The sequence below is a fragment of the Scophthalmus maximus genome, chromosome 9, assembly GCF_022379125.1.
Source record: "Scophthalmus maximus strain ysfricsl-2021 chromosome 9, ASM2237912v1, whole genome shotgun sequence".
NCBI classification, from domain to species: Eukaryota; Metazoa; Chordata; class Actinopteri; order Pleuronectiformes; family Scophthalmidae; genus Scophthalmus; species Scophthalmus maximus.
In genome coordinates, this window is record NC_061523.1 from 11,474,942 (window position 1) to 11,493,883 (window position 18,942).

Below are 18,942 nucleotides of genomic sequence, written 5' to 3' on the forward strand. Positions count from 1 at the left end.
CAGATGCTTTCTACTTTGTAGTGTTTCCATGTCACTGGAGTAATTAGGAATGCACAGACCTAGCTGCTCTATGAATCATATGTGTGTGTTTTGTTTGCAAGAATGTGTTTTGTTTATGTGCATTTGTGCATTTGTGCATTGTATGTGTGTGTGTGTGTGTGTGTGTAGTATGGACTCACAGCTGCGCCACTGTGCAGTCGGAGTTCCAGCCAAGCCAAAGCTGACTGACGAGTGAGAGAGTCGTTCTGGCACCACACTTGTGACACACCACTCCCCTGCTTTACATAGATCTGATGGAAAAACATGCAGAGCTGCCAGGAAAGATGAATGTGTGTCAGCCAATCAAGGGCCAAACAGGAAACTTAATAACTCACCTGCAATTATAACAAAAGAAAAAGTATATAAATATGTGTTGTCCATCCATCTTGTGTCCATGATCTCTATCACATACTAACCAGCTGCATGTTGTTTCATTATTGTGGTATTAAAAGGGACTGAATTTTTAATTTTAAGCACAATTAACAAGTTACCCAGAACAAATCTGTCCTGTTTAAACTGGTTCGGCAGCCTGCTCTGGAAAAGACAACATATGTCAACATGAGGAAGTGGAAGGCATCCTACATGCATGCCATCTGTGTGAGAAGCTGCTTTGCTGCAGTCCATCACACAGCGGAGATGCTCACACATACATGCAAACATGATTCATTCAACCCAATTCAGGATATAATCGATATGCTCAATGCAATGTTTAGCAAGCATCTATAATATAAAAAAATCCACTCAGCCCACCTTGTAGGTTTCTGTGACTGACCTCTGACCTCTATGTGGGTGAGTGGGAGGTGAGGATTTTTTTTGTTTTAAATACACCAATAAAAAATCATGCTCATTCTTCTTCCTTGTCTATTAACATTGTGGCCTGTATTGTCTGTCTGTACTCGCTGGTACAGGGTGTGTACGTTCCCTCTGCTCTGTATCCCCGCCCTGAGGAGCCGTGGCGCTCTGCTCGGTGTTGTGTTGTCAGTTCACGTCTCCTTATGACCCACTGCACCAATTGTCTGCTCTGTGAATGTTGGATTGTCCGATAATTCGAGCACTGTCTTGTTTATGTCTGTATTAGCATTGTTTTAGCGCTTTCCTTTTCATTAACAACAACAATGTGACAGCTAAGGCTGATCAGGTATCACTGACTCACAACTCTTCAACGAGAGGGACTATACAGGTTGAAGTTGTGCTACTGGTTTAAGAATTCTGCTGAAATGAGAATACTTACAGTGAAATAAAAAAGACCTAAGTCACCACAGCTTTCACAGCTAATGAATGGCTGTGATTGGTGGCCTTATTTGTCTTCAACAGCTCCAGGGCTAGGAATGCAAACGTACCTGTCAACGCAAGGGGCGGATTCAGAGGAGTGCTTGGTTTGCTGTCACTGGTTTTAACTTGACATTAGGCCTTTCACACTTGTACAGAGAATCCCTGAAGAAGAGGATGGGCCTGAGAAGAGCTTCTTTAACTCTAGCTCTGACTGTCGAGAGGATGGGAAGGAAAATTTGGTGAGAGGACGAAAAAGGGAAACAGACAGAGCAGCCATGACGTGGAGGAGCCCACTGGCTGTGGTCAGGGATGCTCTGAGCGGTCAGAGGGCGAGGGAGAAGGACCTCCGCAACTTGGTGTCTAATCTACCGTACGAGGGACTAGACAGGGCGAAGCAACCTAACCGCTACTTCCCGGGCAATGCCATCAAGACCACCAAATACACCGTCCTCCTCTTCATCCCCATGAACCTCTTTGAACAGTTTCACCGTCTGGCCAACATCTACTTCGTGGGCCTGGCTATTCTGAACTTTGTCCCCGTGGTGAATGCGTTCCAGCCCGAAGTAGCTCTAATCCCCATCTGTGTCATCCTGTCACTGACGGCCTTGAAGGACGCCTGGGAGGACTTCAGGAGGTACCAATCAGACAGGAAGCTCAACAACACGCCGTGCTTCATCTACAGCAGGTAAATTACTCAGAGACAGCAACGCGCTGAATATAGTGTGTTGCCACATGCATGATGTGGCAAGTGGAAACACTCATGGTGCATTAACGGCACCTACACATCTGTGTTTGTGATTCTTATCATCAGGCGTGTCGATGTCTGTGCGAGTGTGTAGATCTGCGCAATTGTGTGTCTTACCTCCTCTGTGTTTCAGGACGCCGTGGGAATTTTTGACTTGGAAATAGAACATGTGTGGGAGATTATTCCTCTTTAGAATAGCTGCACAACAATATCTCTCACCATTGCATTGTGCACATTGGGTGAAATCCTCATCTGGGTGTTACATCAGCAAAGACAGTAAGGTTAGCGGTTATCCATTTTTGAATTACCGGGTGAAAAATGAATAATTCACAAAGGAGGATAAACACTGCCATTTTCAACCCTTTCACTGCTGGGGTTTTGAATGGAGTGTGTGTGTGTGTGTGTGTGGGGGGGGGGGGGGGGGGGGGGATTGGGATTTCCTCTGAATATGACGCGAGACTGCTGGAGACATTTCTGAGGATGAATCCTCATTGCTCCATCATTAACCAGCAGCTGCTTGCTTTCAAAGTTCGCACCAAGGGTCAGGCGGGATGTTAGGAAGTGCAGCCTCAGCTAATTGGCCGGGTGGGGGGTGATAGGTGATAGGTTCCAGGTGGCCTGAAGTGCAGACTCCAGACGAAGCTCTCTGGACACTTCAGGGAACACGCCAGTCCCTCAGGGCCGGTTGGTGGACACTATGAACAGCAGTTGAGTCATGAGCAGGCCTCCGTGGTCTCTCGCGGCTCGCTGGGTGGTGATGCTACAGCTTCATTTTGGGTTTGTGAAGATTGGGACAAAATCAATAGGCTGGGATTTCTTTGAAGCATACAAATGTTTCAAGAAGATCAAGAATACATTTCAGGTTGCCACACACTCTTTCTTTCTTTCTCTCTATCTATCTAGGTGAAGTTTATCCATCCGACAGCATGAGAAAACTCCTTTGCTCTTAAATCTGCCACTCACCCTTGCATGTCATGTAAAAGCTCACATGGACTGCAGTCAGACGAGAGGGATTGACAACTCATCAGACTTTTTCAGATGCATGTATTTAAACACCATCACATCAGCTACCCACATGTTGTTTTCACAGATGTGTTAAGTGTTTGAGCATGACGTGCCTTATCATCGAGGATCCTCATATCTATCTCGTCTCGATCTGAAACTCTTGTCAACCCACCTGAGCTCAAATGCACCGAACACAAAACTAACCGTGGCCATAAATCATGCTGTTGCATGCCAGTGTCAGTCTTACTGTCTGTCTACCGCCGAGCACGAAAACCAATGTCCTCGGCTGCTCCTGTCTGTTGTCGTCAAAGGTTATTTCATTGACACCATGTATGAGTGTGACGTGTTTCTTAGAAGAATTTGCAAAGTCTATATATTCTCAGCTTTTATCACGAAGGTCCGTCAGGAAGCCAGATCCACAAGAGTGACAGAAATGTCTTTTCATCAGTATATAGATCACTTGCGTGTTCAGTTGTGTGTGAGTGCAGTCGGAAAATAATCAATCAATGCAAGAATTTGATGATTAGACAGAGAGAGATAGTTTGGCAAAGCATGTGCTTTCGGGCAAAGGTTTTCAGTACATTTCTTCACTCTCCTGCTTAGAGTTGAGATGAAAGATCAACGCCTGTCTCATTCCGATTTGTTTAAATATGAGGCTACAACCGGCAACTACTTAGTTTAGCTGAGTACAAAGACTGGGACGAGGGGGGAAACAAACAGCTGTCAAATGTTAACAAAGTCTACCTTGCAGCACTTTTAAAGCTAATTAATTCACAAATAATATCCCATTTGTGTAATGCCTACCAAATGCCTACCTATCTGTGTTAGCAGACAAACAAAAACATCGTCCGGGACACGAAGAACCCATCAAATTCAGCTGAGCCGACCAGGCTAGCTGTTTCCCTCTGTTCCCAGTCTTTGTGCTAAGCTAAGCCTACAGCGCTTATCAGTAGTTTCATATTTACTGCACAGACATGCGTGAGAATTTTCAAAAATATCAAAGAATTCCTTTGAAACAGTTTAGGATTATGTCAATGTGAACCTTTTACTGATTACATCAGCAGACACCTTGAGAAAACACACACAGACACACACTATTGAGAAATGGATCTTAAAAGCTTTCTTGTCAGCAGAGAGAATATTTTTACAACCTGTTACATATAATCTAAAAACAATGCACTAAAAATACCCCCTCCTTTGTTTGGGGGAAGGTGTGGTGTCGCATGGCCGCCACCCAATAATCAGGTCCTACATGCAGGGCAGCATACCTGCAGCTCTCTGTCACTACCAGCTTGAAGTGCAAACCAAAAGTCATGTGGCTCTCTTGGCATCCCTGACACAGTATTCCTGTAAATGTCTCCTCGCTCTGAAAAGTGTTTCAGGTGAATACAGCATAGATATTTTTTTTTTATATATTTCACTTGATTGCATGAACATAGACAAAATACGCATATCATCAACATAGCAGTGAATACATGTGGCAAAATCAACATGAAATTTTTCCAGGGACTCTTGAAATAGACATTGGTATCATGTTGCCATGTGGACTGTTTAATTAATGTAATAATTAATTTTGATATTCATTACAACATTTAGTATTTCTAAAGCAATTGTATTTCTAGCTCAGTCCGACGTTACTGCTCTTTTGTTATTTATGTTTGTCAGTGTCCTGTTTCTGTTTTTTAATTGCCCTTGATCAAATTGCCTTTGCGATTAATAGAGTTGTATTGTATATTATTGTATTGTATCTGACATCTCTGATTTCAGGAGAGAGAAACAGTTTATGGAGAGGCGTTGGAAGGATGTACGAGTGGGGGATTTTGTGAAAGTTGTTTGCAATGAGATCGTCCCAGCAGACCTCCTGCTCCTGCACACGTCGGACCCCGCCAGTGTTTGTCACATAGAGACGGCCAACCTGGACGGAGAGACCAACCTGAAGCAGAGGAGGGTGGTGCCCAGCCTCTGCATCTCAGTAAGGAACCTCTGCTAAAACTTAGTTTAATTTCTTCTCTCCTGACAGTCTTCTGTCCTCGTTCCCTCTGTACTGCCTCACCTTTTCTTTCTTCCTTGCGGCATTTACATTATGGACAATTACTTACAATAACTGCGGATCTTAACAATATGTTAAAGTCAGTGTTGACTGACAGAATACCTGTTTGTTTACAACCTTAAATGAATATTTTTAAACCACATCTGTCGTTCCTGTGTCAAAATAATCACCTTGAAATTCTGGTCAAGTTACGTTTGAAAACTTTCCATTCATCCTGCAGTGACTTAATACATCTTCCAATTTCCCAGGATCCTGAGTTGGAACCTGAAAGCTTCAACAGCATCGTAGTGTGTGAGAAGCCCGACGACAATCTGAATCATTTTAAGTGTTATGTGTGAGTATCAAATGCACACATCACACTGATTCAATTCCCCAAACAGTTTCTTTGAGCCTTTCAGAGCAGCCGAGCAAAACTAATTCCAACCCACTCGATGCACTTTCTGATGCTACCAGAGGCTGTAATAGACTATAATCGATTTCCTCAGGCACCACAGGTCTTACAGATGGTCTACCCATGCTGTCCAGGCATGGCCGTAAAGCAGGAGAATTGCTAATGGGGTGTATATGTAAGAAGTAATGAATATCTAACACGATCTGACAGTACAAAGGATGTTTCTCACTTTCTCTTGCTGCAGAGAGAAACCTGATAAGGAGAAGGTGGGAGCTGGAATCGAGAGTCTGCTGCTCCGAGGCTGCACAGTGAGAAACACGGACCATGCTGTTGGCTTTGTGGTATATGCAGGTACCTTCTGCATTTTTCAGTTGCTTCACTTCTATAACCTTGAGCTTGTCGTGTTTTTTAGATCAGGGTCACAGCCTGGACTGAATTCATGAATCCAAATTTCCCCACCACAACCCCAGCCTCTAAAGACATGTTTGATTCAACACAACCGAACAGTGTAAAAAATAAGAATATACTAGATGTTTTTTTTTTGTTTTGTTTTTACAAATTTTGGCCATGCCGGCGGCTCTATGAGTCACACAGTGTAAAGTGATGGTAATGTAATTTGCTTTAGTCATGAACAAAGTTGTACAAAGACCTGTTAATGGAACGAGATGAGAAGTTATAGGATCGCAGAAGTTGTCAAAGTTGATCCATCACCGGAAACACGACCACGACCATGCACAAAGTCGGTCCATCCCAGTGGATGTTGATTTACATATTTCATGAGATAAGCATAAACGTTCTCCTGGAGTTATTAGACAAAAGCTAAAGTTACAAGAAACCATCCACTGGGGAAAAAAAATGTCTTGTATAGAATTGAATTCCATGGCTGTACATCTGTCATGTGGTGGGCCAACCTAACATGTTGCTAAAAAGGATCAGAATCAATCTCAAAAACATTTATATAAAGTGTGTCACCACCCCCCCTCACAAACTTCTCTATATAAACCCCAAATATGTAGAAATCATACAGAGGACTTGACTTCAGTTTCCTCCGTGGGAGCTACAGCCCTGCGTTTTTTCCCTTGAAGTAACTGACCCACAATGAGCTCTTTTAAGATATAGGAATCAATTTCCGTTGCTGCTCACTGACCATGTGAGCAGCAACCATGTGAAATGCCTGCTGATAACTGAATCAACACCTTCTGAACCCACCTTTAGGCCATGAAACCAAGTCCATGCTCAACAACCACGGGCCGCGGTACAAGCGCAGCAAACTAGAGCGCAGGCTCAACACGGACGTCATCTTCTGCGTCATTCTCCTCTTCGTCATGTGTCTCGTCGGGGCAGTAGGTCAGTGAAGAAGTGCATAACTTAACGATAAAACTACTACGCTGACTGGTTCATGATTAATGCTTTCACATTTATGAGGCCATGTTTAATTTTAAATTTTAAAAAAACTCAGTCCCTTTGGCCACAGGCCCAAACTCATACCAGGAGGAAAGGGAGGGGACAGGGGAAGGTGTGGTGCCAAAAATAGCTTTCCTCCTCGTCTGCCGGTCGGTGTGATTAATCTGTCCTCCCACATGCAGGTCACTTCGTATGGCTGCAGTCGCTGCCCAGTGTTCCCCCTTACCTGGTCCCCCACAGCGCTGGTCTCCTGGACAGTCCTGGTCTGTCCGGCTTCTACATGTTCTTCACCCTGATCATCCTGCTGCAGGTGGAGGAGTCTGACTTTGTGGGGGACTAATCAGGACTATTGGGAGTGTGTTTCATTAATATAAAATTATTAAATTGCTCCTCTCTCCTCCCATGTCCTGTCTGGTTCACTTGCCCCTCTCTCCTCATCCATCTTATTTCCTCCTCATTCTCCTCTCTTTTTTCCCCTTTTTTTTTTTTTTTTTTTACCATATCTTGCACTCTCTTCTTCTCTCCTCTCCTCTCCTCTCCTCTCTAGGTCCTGATTCCTATCTCCCTGTACGTGTCCATTGAGCTGGTGAAGATCGGTCAGATCTTCTTCATCACTAATGACATTGACCTGTACGACGAGGAGACAGACAGCAGTATGCAGTGCAAAGCCCTGAACATCACAGAGGACCTGGGACAGATAGAATACATCTTCTCAGACAAGACTGGCACCCTCACTGAAAATAAGATGGTGTTTCGGCGATGCTCCATTATGGGCACCGAGTACCCACACAAAGAGAATGGTAAACCTTCACATCATGAGACTTTACCACACCTTCCACTGCTTTTATACAGGCCCCTGTGTATTTAAATGTACATTTACGAAAATGATTTTTTCAGAATTACTACCCAACATTTTGGAGGCTGCAGTTTGTGGCACTGTTGAATTGTCTTGTGTTATACAAACAAGTGTGTGGATTATTTCACCCACCCCATTTACTGTACATCAGTGTGGGTAGACTAAATGAGAGTGAGATTATTTTCTTTATGGAATCACAATTTGATCAGACAGAATACTTTTAGATAAAAATGGATGGAGACACATGAGACTCTTTTCAAATTATTTAATTCCCCTGTTTTTTATGTTATTCATCCATTTTTGCTTCCGTATTTGAGCTGCCTAGTTTCAGTGTGATTTGGTCCACTGTCTCATTTTATCAGTGATCTATTTACCCTGGAGTTGAGTTCCCTTTTATATGACTCTGGACTCATTCCTTCCACCTAGGTAATGCTGTCTAATCTGGCTTTTTTTAACTCTGGGTCTTTAAAGTCCTTTGACACTGCAAATACGGTTGAAGGCCCCACATTTGTACATGACCTGACCTGACATATGGATCTACGTGGTTTGGGGGATTTTTGCAGCCATTCGCCTTACTGTCCTTGATGAACACGAGTCAGAAGAGGAGGTCATCTTCAACCAGCGGCCACTACCCCCACGGGCTGGATGGACCCTGGATCCTGAGGACACCAACCCTGAACGCAAACAACATCAGCCTGGCAGCCAGCGCAAGAGCAAGGTCTCAGGAAATGCCCAGAGAGACGCGGCCTTCAGTAGTCCGCTGGTAAGATGATCACTCAGTCAGCAAGAAGACCCAGATGATTTAATTCAGAGTGGGATGCAGTCATGGCTTTGCTTATCCCGATATTAAAACGCAGTCAACACATGGTCACTGGAGTTAACCATTAGCAAAATGGTCATCAGTTCACCTGACATCCATTTATCGATATATACATTCTATAATTTGAATTGTTTATTGAAAGCCAGACCAGAACCTGAAAAGTCCCAAATGGTCTGCATCATGAAGTCAGGCCAGGCCAAAGATTTATTTTTTTTTTAAATTCCCAAAGAGATTCATCTTGTGATGCTTTGTCGATGGTCTGAACGTCCAGCTTAGGGACCACCGTCCTGGGCTCCCATCCATTCATTTTCAACTACCTATCAGGCTAAGGGGTCACAATGATCGGAATTCAGCGTTCATTAGGAAAAAACTTTGACTAGTCGCTAGACACTCTCAAAGCTGATACACATTATTGTTAATAAACAACAACAACAACAACAACAAAAACATGAAAAATGGATATGGGTGGGCGGAATCCATTTATCACTGATGTGGTTGTAGCTTCTCCAAGCTGGATATCAGTTTTTATTTTCTTTCAAACTGTTTTGCAGTTTTTGTGTAATTAGCAAGATAAATACAGATGCACTAGGGCCTCTTATTTTGAAACAGACTCTGCCTTAAACATATTTCATGTCTGAATCCACACACAGAGGTCCTCAAGCTGCCATTTGCTTTCCCAAATCTCACCCTTCCCCATGTGAAGAGGCCTCGTGGTCTCAGTCCCCACTGCAGATGGCCGAGCTGCTAGGTGTCAGTGATGAGTGCATCCATTTTGGCTCAATTTTGCCCCTGTGTCTGTGACAGGACATATGGTCATGCTGGGCACCATTTGGCACAAACCACTGATGTCACATAAACTGTAAACGTGCACTATAGATTAGTCATCATCGTATTGGTGTACAGTACAGTAGTTCGCTGTCTATTTTTGTCCACAAAGCAGCGACCTGGAGAAACAGGCTGAGACAGAACAAGGCAGCGCAGGGGCCATCTTTAGCTCTCCTCATGCTGTGTCTCTTACGGAGCAGAAATGTTGCATGAATGAAAACGTCCGCCCTTCTTTTCCTGCTGTGCTTCCCGTAATCTTTCCTCGAACGTGCACAAACAAAACCAGAGGAAAAGGTTCACATGCAGCTCAGAACTTCTTCCAATGTCCTGTCGCATCAAATCAGTGAAAGCGAGTGTAAGCAAGAATGAGTTTATCACCGTGAGCTTTTAATTAACAAAGTGATTAACTTTGCTCCAACAGGAAACTGAGGTGATTCCAGACAGGAAGCTGCTTCAGCAGATTAGTGGGGCAGAGTGCGGCGGTTGGCAGATAGACCCCTACCTGGACTTTTTTCTGGCTCTCGCCATTTGCAACACTGTGGTGGTTTCCATGGCAACAGCTCAGAGACAGAGGGTGAGTGCTCCGTTTACAGTGACTGTGGATGGGATGTGCAGATGAAGGACACAGTCAGGAGCGAAAAGATGGACTAATATTTCTTATGAAATTCTCAGTATGCAAACTTTTAGCCAACCTTTAAAAAAAATCCCGTTCTTGAATCTATTACTAACTGTCTTAGTTCATGATTTCTATAGATCTATAAACGCATTGTCCAGCAATTTGGCTGCAGTACTGCAGTGAAATCTCCAACATTCAATCAATAACACAATGATGTATTAATTATTTTTATTAACCTCAAATATTTGGTTTGGTTATGACAGTTCTCTTAAATTATTTCTTCTCTTTCGTCAGTGGTCTGTCCTAATTGTTTGTCATCTTTAAAGCCCCAGTTGAAGAGGTCTCTTTGTCATCACTAAATTAGCCACATTTATTAGTTTGAGCATTGGCTTCTCCTGACAGCGCTGTTCTGAGGTCTGGCAGATGGGAGAGATCTCTGTGTTTTTCCCCTGAGTTTGTAATTAAAGGTAGAAGCACGAAAAGAAACAGAGTGGAAACAGATGACAAAGTTGTTTTTCGAGGGGTTTGGTGTGTTTTCATCATATGTGTGTGTGTCGGAAAAATGTCACAGAATCATCACATTCCTTTTTCAGGTGAATTGGCTTTCACACTCCAGTCAGAGAAATACCCCCCTGGATACGTTGTCCAACCTGGTGAAAAGGGCTGGCTCTTTTCGCCATATTTTCACCTCCTGGCAGCACACACCGAAGCAAAGTCGCACCCTCTCAGAGGACTCCGTTATAGAGGAGGACCACTTTAATCCTCCTGTAAAAACTGAGGGGGCTGGAGACACCAATGGGCTCCAAACGTGTTCGCTCCAGACTCCATCCCAATGCGACAAGCCTGCAGCAACCTCAAATAAGCTCAGCTATGAGGCAGAGAGTCCAGACGAGGCCGCCTTGGTGTACGCAGCCAAGGCATATGGCTTCACTCTGCTGGCCCGCACCCATGACAGTGTGACGGTGAGGCTCCCGTCTGGGCAGGACCTGGAGTTTGAGGTGCTGGACACCTTAGCCTTTGACTCCAACAGAAAGAGAATGTCTATTTTGGTGCGACACCCAATCACCAGAGAGTGTGTGCTGTACACCAAAGGTGCGGACTATGCCATCATGGAGCTGCTCGGTACACCATATGCAGGTGTGTGCCGGTGAACGTACAGTCATTGAATTATTTACATGTGTTAGTCAATACCGAGACACCCTGGGTGACTTCCTAATTTAAAATGAAAATATCAGAATTTGTCTGTTCTATTATTTCCAGAGCACTTCAGTGGGAGTCAGAAGAATATAGCATCTGATACTCAGCATCACCTCGACTGCTATGCTAAAGAGGGCCTACGTACACTTTGCATTACAAAGAAGGTACATAATCAGATATATTACATCAATACTCACCAGCATCATGTTCGTATACAACAAGAGCTCTGGTTAGTCTTTTCTCTGCATGTGCCGCAGGTTGTTTGTGACGAAGCGTATGAGAGCTGGTCAGTGAACAGACAGAGAGCTCTCGCTGCTATGGAGAACAGAGAGGAGCTCATCATGGAAACTGCTGTGCAGCTGGAGACAAATCTCTCCCTGCTGGGTAAGACACATGAGCCCGACGCATGTCGTTCGCGAGGAACACATGCCGTATATTTGTGCACAGTGTGTGACTTTGGACATATGCCCTCCTGTAGGGGCGACGGGTGTCGAGGACCGTCTCCAGGAGAGTGTCCCAGACACGATTGTGGCACTGCGGGAGGCAGGGATCCAGGTGTGGGTGCTGACTGGTGACAAGCCCGAGACAGCTGTCAACATCGGCTATGCCTGCAGGCTACTGGAGGAGGAAGACCTGGTGATTAACATGAGCTGCAACAACAAGGTGAGGAGGTCGCTGTCGGCCTCACTGAAGGTTACCTGGTTGATTCAAAGCTGGTCAAAGATGGTCAAGCCAAGCTTGTATTTCTTTTATTTTTTTTGGGGGGGGGTCTGCTTTTAGCTTTACAACAAAGAGCATTGTATTATGTGTGGCTTTTATCATTGAGTATTTTTGTTATTGATGAATCGGCCAGTTTTATTTTCAATCAATAGATCAATTATTCGGTCTGTAATCCATCATTGGGTCCAGTTCAATAATCAATCCAAAATACCAAACTAAAATATTCAGTTTACGAATGAAAGGCCAATCATCAAACATTTGGCATTTTTGCTCATAAATTGACTGAAACTTTCTTCCGTTTGACGAATCGATTAGTCAACTAATCATGTTCGTGCTGCTGCTGCTCTGAGTGTCACATCAGATTTAATTCAGAGGGTTGTAGTGCTGAATTAAACCAGTTGAGATCCAATCAGATCTAACGGTTCTAACATTAGCAAAAAATCTATTTCCAAGTTAAATTACAGGTCCATTTATTTCTGATTCCTTATTGACCACTTACATTGGCCTTTTAAAACACTTTAACACATCATATTTTATTTCACATACAGAACATCCTGTTTCAGAAGGCAGGCCTTTTTTTTTTGATGGCCATTCAGGAGAAGCCGTGTGTTTTCCAAGCAGCAAGTTCAAGAGGTTTTAAGTTGGAGCTGGTCTCCTTTCAGTTTAAGTGGCCACATCTTTTTGACCACGTTAACTAAAGGTCAAACCCTCACATTTGGATCAGAGAGAGATAAGGTGTCAGGTGTGGGCCTCTGCTTCTCTGAGGTCATTAAAGACCAGGTAGCACAGGAATGAGCCCTTCATAACAACCTGACCATGTCTAATCATCCCCGGCCTCAAATAGACTGAAATTACCTGTCGGCTCTAACGGATACACGGGGAGATTTCTGGAACAAAGGGGCTGCTGCGCTCCTCTCAGACGGGACCAGTCATTGATGATGAATGGAGTGGGCTACCCTCCACACAATACTGCATGCCTTCATATCTAATTACCAGTCTAATATTCAACTCTCAGAGGAAATACACCTTCTCTCATGATCCAGAGTGAAGGCATATTGATAATGAACTTTTTTTTTTCTTACCGCTGTAACTCCAAGACCACCTGAGGGATGCACTCCCACAACCATCACCCAACCACACCTAATGAAATTTAGCTAGCATTAGAAAGATCCGATGGATAGAAACAGGATGTGACCCATTTTTTAAATCATGTTAGTTTTTCTTTTTGGCTGAGAGGCAGAAGTTATTTACAGACAACAGTGATGAGTCTGATGGGACCAGAGCCTGGCAACGGCATCATGAGCAAAACTCCACGGCAGAGTGATGTCTTTTAGCATATATCATCATCTGAAGAGGAACAATGTTCATGTGGTTTCTTCTTATTTACTGTCCAATTGCATTGTTTTGTTTACCACAAACTACGTTATGAGCAACTTAATCATCAGATCCAATCAAACTTTGCAGTAGGGCTGCAACTAATGCTTATATTTTTATCAAGGATTACTTGATGAGTGATGACTTGATTAATGACCAACAGTCTAACACTCCAATGTCTTCACCTAACTTTCACACAAGTCCAAGAGAAACAGTCAGGTTTAAGAAGATGAAACCACCATGTGTTTGGCATTTTTGCTTTCAAAAAATGACCTAAATGATCATATTTTATGTTTATTCTTGCCAAATAATTTTCTACAATCACAGGACCACTTTCAAAGCATCAGGAATTTATAATAATACAAACAGAAATGTTGTTTTCCAGCGCACTTGTACCTCCATCCTGGACTGCACTCTGGAGGAGGTGAGGCGGTACAACGAGGACCCTCGTAACGTGGATACAACCCCAGACATCTCCCTGGTGATAGATGGACGCACCCTGACAATGGCCCTGGCCTCAGACCTGCAGGACCGCTTCGTGGACCTGGCGAAGCGCTGCCGCTCTGTGCTCTGCTGCAGAGTCACACCCTTGCAGAAGAGCTGGGTAGTGAAGGTGGTGCGGGAGAAACTCAAGGTTATGACCCTTGCTGTCGGTGAGAAAACTTGTGTTCAGCTGGTCAGATCCTTTCAAGTGCATTCACGGAGGCATTCACACAAAGGGCCCCTCCAAGGGGGACTAGAGCCAATGTAGGGTGGGGCATGTGGATGACCACTCCAAAATGTCAATTGCTGATGATATCAGGCTGATCTTTATAATTCAACGGATTAAATGCTTCCCGTGTCATTTTTAATGACTGATGGAAATTGTGGCGTGGCGGGTGGGGGGGCTTCTAAAGGGGGTACAATCATTTTTTACAGCCTTATTTATTATAATTCTTGGACACAGTAGGCTTGTGTTTTGCCTATTCTGAGCCATGGTACTGCATCATGAGAAACTGAAAGAAGATCAGGTTATTTTATGCAGAATATGTTAAAGGTACAATATCAAAAATACAGAGTGGTTCGCATGAAAGTCACATTAAATCCACAAATTAATGCATTTTAAAATAACTTGTAACATGTTGAACTCATATTCTCTCTGTGGCTCCAGGTGATGGTGCAAATGATGTCAACATGATCCAAGCAGCTGATATCGGCATTGGGATATCAGGCCAGGAGGGCATGCAGGTCTGAACTGAGGGCTTGAACTGTGAACATCTTGTTTCCTTCCACTACTCTCACTGTCAAAGACGTGTCCTGACTCCTCTTTGTCATCCGCAGGCGGTGATGGCAAGTGATTTCGCCATATCTCACTTCAAACACCTGAAAAGACTTCTCCTGGTTCACGGACACTGGTGCCACACACGACTTGCCAACATGATCATTTACTTCTTCTATAAGAATGTGGTGAGTCTTGTCGCTGCACCGGAGCGCTCCACTGTCTGCCTGGACTTTACGTCTAATCATGTACACTGCCATGTGTTTCTCAGGCCTATGTGAACCTGCTGTTCTGGTACCAGTTCTTCTGCGGCTTCTCCGGCACCGCCATGATCGACTACTGGCTGATGATTTTCTTCAACCTCTTCTTCACCTCTGTGCCGCCCATCATGTTCGGGATAATGGACAAGGACGTCTCTGCAGAGATGCTGATGGGTGTTCCTGAACTCTACAGGACCGGACAGGGTGCAGGGGTCAGTGACACTCTCAGACTGATAATTAGCTACATGTTTCTTGATGGGTTGGTTGCATTAACTGTTTTTTTGTGTTGTTGTTTTAGGAATACACGTTTTCAACGTTCTGGGTTTCCATACTCGATGCCTTCTATCAGAGTCTGGTGTGCTTCTTTGTTCCATACTTGGTGAGACAGACATTCTCAGATTGTACAATGATGCGCCTGTCATGGTGAATCCTCTGAGTATTTTTACTCTGAGTTATCTGCTTTCTGCCCAAAATTTGACAACATGTGTGTTTTTTTGCTCTCCCTCAGGCTTACCAGGATTCGGACATTGATGTTTTTACCTTTGGAACTCCTTTGAACACAATTTCTCTATTTACCATCCTGCTGCATCTGTCAATAGAGATCAAAGCCTGGGTGAGTGTTGAACTGATGGATATCTATTTCTAGATATAATCATGGTAAACCTCCAGTGAGCCAAAATACTTTTCATTAAATTGTTTCAGTCAGTATGCATTTGAAAGCTGAAATATTACACAGTTGTTTGTTTAACATCTTGATATTGGCACTGTTTCACATCATACACCTTTTTAAATAAATGTGCCAACACAGATTATTTTGTACTGTTTTTTTCAGGATTTGTCATGATAGCTTGTTCCTGCATTGTGCATCTGTCTTGCAGACGTTGGTTCATTGGGTAATCATGCTGGGCAGTGTGGCGTTGTACTTCATCGTGACGCTGGCCTACAGCGCCATCTGCGTCACCTGTAACCCTCCATCCAACCCGTACTGGATCCTCCAGAGCCAGATGGCCGACCCCATGTTCTACCTCATCTGCATCATCACCACTGTGGTGGCTCTGCTGCCCAGGTATGATCAGTGTTAATGTCCCTATGTGGGGTAAAAAATAAATAATATGATGTGCTCTTCCCCCTTTTTGTATGTACCTTAACATACGATGTAATATTGGTATTTTTTTTCTGGATGAATCTTTGTACTGCCAAATTTTTCATACAGACATACAGTACTTACCTTCCTCTGAAACAAATAAGCAGCACAAGATGCATTACAATACATTGTGTCTTCCTTATTTTCTCCTCACTTTTCTGATTTTTAAAAACGAGAGAGAAAAAGAAAGGGAAACTATGAATGATTCTCACAATATCATATAGGACAATTGGCTTTTTAGATAGCAAACATTAACATACAGACAGATGACATAGAGAGAGATAGGATGACTTTGAATGTTGCTGCTATAAGTTTTGTGCTAATCTTAACCATTCGGGTGCCAGAACGCCTCAGAGAGGAGGAAGTTTTTAAACAGATATTATTCTGAACTGCTTTTATAAAGGCACAAAGAATAGCTACCAGCCTACACAGCATTGTTATTCACAGATAAGATATTTAATTGTAATGTGCTCTGAGCCCATTTTTCTCCATGAGAGAAAAGGTGAGAGCTCTCTGATGGAAAAAAAAGTAAGAAAGTTATATCATCAGATGCCACAGTGGCCGTTTTAAGTTGACCATATCTAACTAGGGCTGCAGCTAACGGTTCATTTTGTATCCAGGTATTTTTTTAAATCTTTTTCATCACAGTTTCCAAAAGCCCAATGTGGGTGGGGACTCAAAAAGTCTTCATTTGTCTTATCAACAGCCCAGAAGACATTCGGTTTACAGTGATGTAAAACTGAGAAAAGCAGCAAATACTCACATGGGAGAAGCTGGAATGATTGTTTGGCAAAATGACTCAAACGATTAACTGAAAATAGCCGATCCCTTGTGGGTTGATCAACCAATCAATCTCATTATTATTTTGCCTCTTGGAGTAGTTTGCAGTTTTCCTATTTGAGATGGATATTCTTGTTCAGCGGTTCCCCATCAGAAATCTGAGGGTCACAAGATGATCATTCAAGGCATAAGAAAGAAAAATGATTGCAATTTTTTGTAAAATGTTGTAGGCTTCAAGCCTTTAGGCCTCTAAAACTCCTTTAGATAAGAATATATCTTCACACACAGGTGATTTATTATGGATCACAAATAGAAGGAATGGGGCTGAAGACAGAAAGGTTGGGAGGCATTGTTTGCCCCTGTTTAAACCCTTTCAATCTCTTAATCATATTTTTTTTACGTATTATCTAGAATGAATGCATTTGACTCATGCAGATCATTAACGACTCTCAGATTTTGTTATTACATTACATTACATTCATTTAGCGACTTACAATAAGTGCCTTCAACCATGAAGATATTACACAATAAGTGGACGAATCAAGAGAGCACATAAACATTTATCAAACAGACAATAACGGTTGTTATGACATTGACAGTCAAGGCTGATTTGTGATAAATAATGTTAATTGTGAAGGTCAGGAGTGATTGCACCACAGCTCCGTCTTCCTCTCGGTCGGTGATGCATCTGAAAGTGATGATACTTAGAGGGAATGCTCTGATTTACATCAAAGGGGACGCATATTTTTCACTGGCCTACTTTCTCACCACCACACTCTCTCCCCCAGGTACATGTTTCACGTGCTGAGGAACTCTATCTCCCCCTCCCCGCTCATGCAAGCCAGGCATCTGGACCGGCTGGTCCCCTCCTCAAGAGACCAGTGGATCAAGGAGTGGAGGACCTTCAGGGGCGGAGGGCATGTCAAACGCTCCGGGCTGTCTACCCCAACCTCTCCCACCCTGGACACCCCTGTGGACATTTATCCCCAGTCTCCCACCGCCTCTGATATCACATAGGATTAATTTGCACTGAATGTCACCACAAACTATCAGAGGCCTTTGCACACAAGAAACAAAGATTTGCTGGCAACTTTAAGGTTCAGCAGGAGTACAAGGATGATTATTTATTTAGAAAGTTGTAAATACTCTGAACTGGCTCGTATGCTTGTGGATACATCCCAGTGTAATGTAATGTCTCCTTCTCTGAGGGTGGGGGGAGGTGGTCCCGTCAGGGAGAAATACTTTTCTTCTTTGACTCGTGACAAGTTATCGATTAAGGTGCTGAGTTAATTTTGTAATAAACGGTTGACAAAGAGCATGTAGGCCCTCTCCTCCTTACGTTCATCATAACAAGCTGCCACAGCAAACACATAAGCCTGTTACTTTCCTGATGGGTTTTCGCAGCACGGTGGTAACCCAATTAGTTATGCCACCCACCCCTCCAAAAAGTGTCCCTTTTCCAGAACAAAATGCTTTGCTGGTTTAATATATTCCTCTCACCTAGATACCCTAAACAGTAACAATGCATCCCGGCACAAAGGCAAACCCCAAGGCAAACTTGGTGGTTCAGAGACTTTCCATTCAATGTTACTGTATTGTAAAAATATATAAATATATATATATTTTTTATAGGCTGGGCCTGTGATTAGTTCTGTTGTAAAACTGGTAAATTTGCTGTGGAAGTAGATAAAATAATAATAGTAAAATATTGTTTCCTGTGTGTGTGTGTTCATCTTATTCCAGATCCATCTGACATGTAAAAAGGTAAATTCATAAGAATCTGGCTTCAGAGCTACAAAGTCTGATGCTTTTTTATGTAAATGGAGTGTGCACAAGCCGAGTCCACTTGTTAAAAGGGCTGAGTTATCATTGGCATACCGGTACTTCATTATACAGCTGCAGCAGCAGCATCTCTGCTTATATAATGTCCCACTGGCTGCAGTTGGCTCACTGCTGCTCTCTACTGTTGAAAGCGAAGAGCTGCAGAAAGGTCAAATGGGACAAAGTCAGAAAAATAGATCAGATCAGGCTTTGCTGTATCAGAGCCACAAGAACACACAACAGTTCAGTTAATTAACCACATTTCACTGAGAATTAAGAGCAGCATAGGAGAAAGAAATGGCAGCGACACCGAAACAGATTTTTTCCAGACCAGGAAAAGCCTGTCATTACAGGAAAACCTTAAA

At 43.3% G+C, this 18,942-nt stretch overlaps 1 protein-coding gene across 1 annotated transcript; it reads left to right on the top strand.

Annotated features, from left to right (window-relative positions):
• Positions 1-1,434: 1,434 nt before the first annotated feature.
• atp10b (ATPase phospholipid transporting 10B) lies at positions 1,435-18,467 on the top strand. The gene is made up of 21 exons (XM_035650525.2): positions 1,435-1,996; positions 4,829-5,033; positions 5,360-5,445; positions 5,747-5,853; positions 6,718-6,849; positions 7,089-7,216; positions 7,454-7,706; positions 8,326-8,525; positions 9,829-9,981; positions 10,617-11,160; positions 11,284-11,384; positions 11,478-11,604; positions 11,699-11,883; positions 13,700-13,967; positions 14,465-14,541; positions 14,635-14,760; positions 14,844-15,044; positions 15,131-15,211; positions 15,341-15,445; positions 15,711-15,898; positions 17,545-18,467. Exons 1-21 carry the CDS (start codon positions 1,587-1,589, stop codon positions 17,771-17,773), a joined length of 3,906 nt encoding a protein of 1,301 aa, XP_035506418.2. The 5' UTR covers positions 1,435-1,586; the 3' UTR covers positions 17,774-18,467.
• The last annotated feature ends 475 nt before the right edge of the window (positions 18,468-18,942 follow it).

Excerpts from the sequence above, each read along its gene's own strand:
- atp10b (XM_035650525.2), top strand. The coding sequence starts at position 1,587 with ATGACGTGGAGGAGCCCACTGGCTGTGGTCAGGGATGCTCTGAGCGGT. Across the intron at positions 11,161-11,283 it reads GCTCGGTACACCATATGCAG|AGCACTTCAGTGGGAGTCAG; the intron begins GTGTGTGCCGGT and ends TATTATTTCCAG. Across the intron at positions 14,542-14,634 it reads CAGGCCAGGAGGGCATGCAG|GCGGTGATGGCAAGTGATTT; the intron begins GTCTGAACTGAG and ends TGTCATCCGCAG.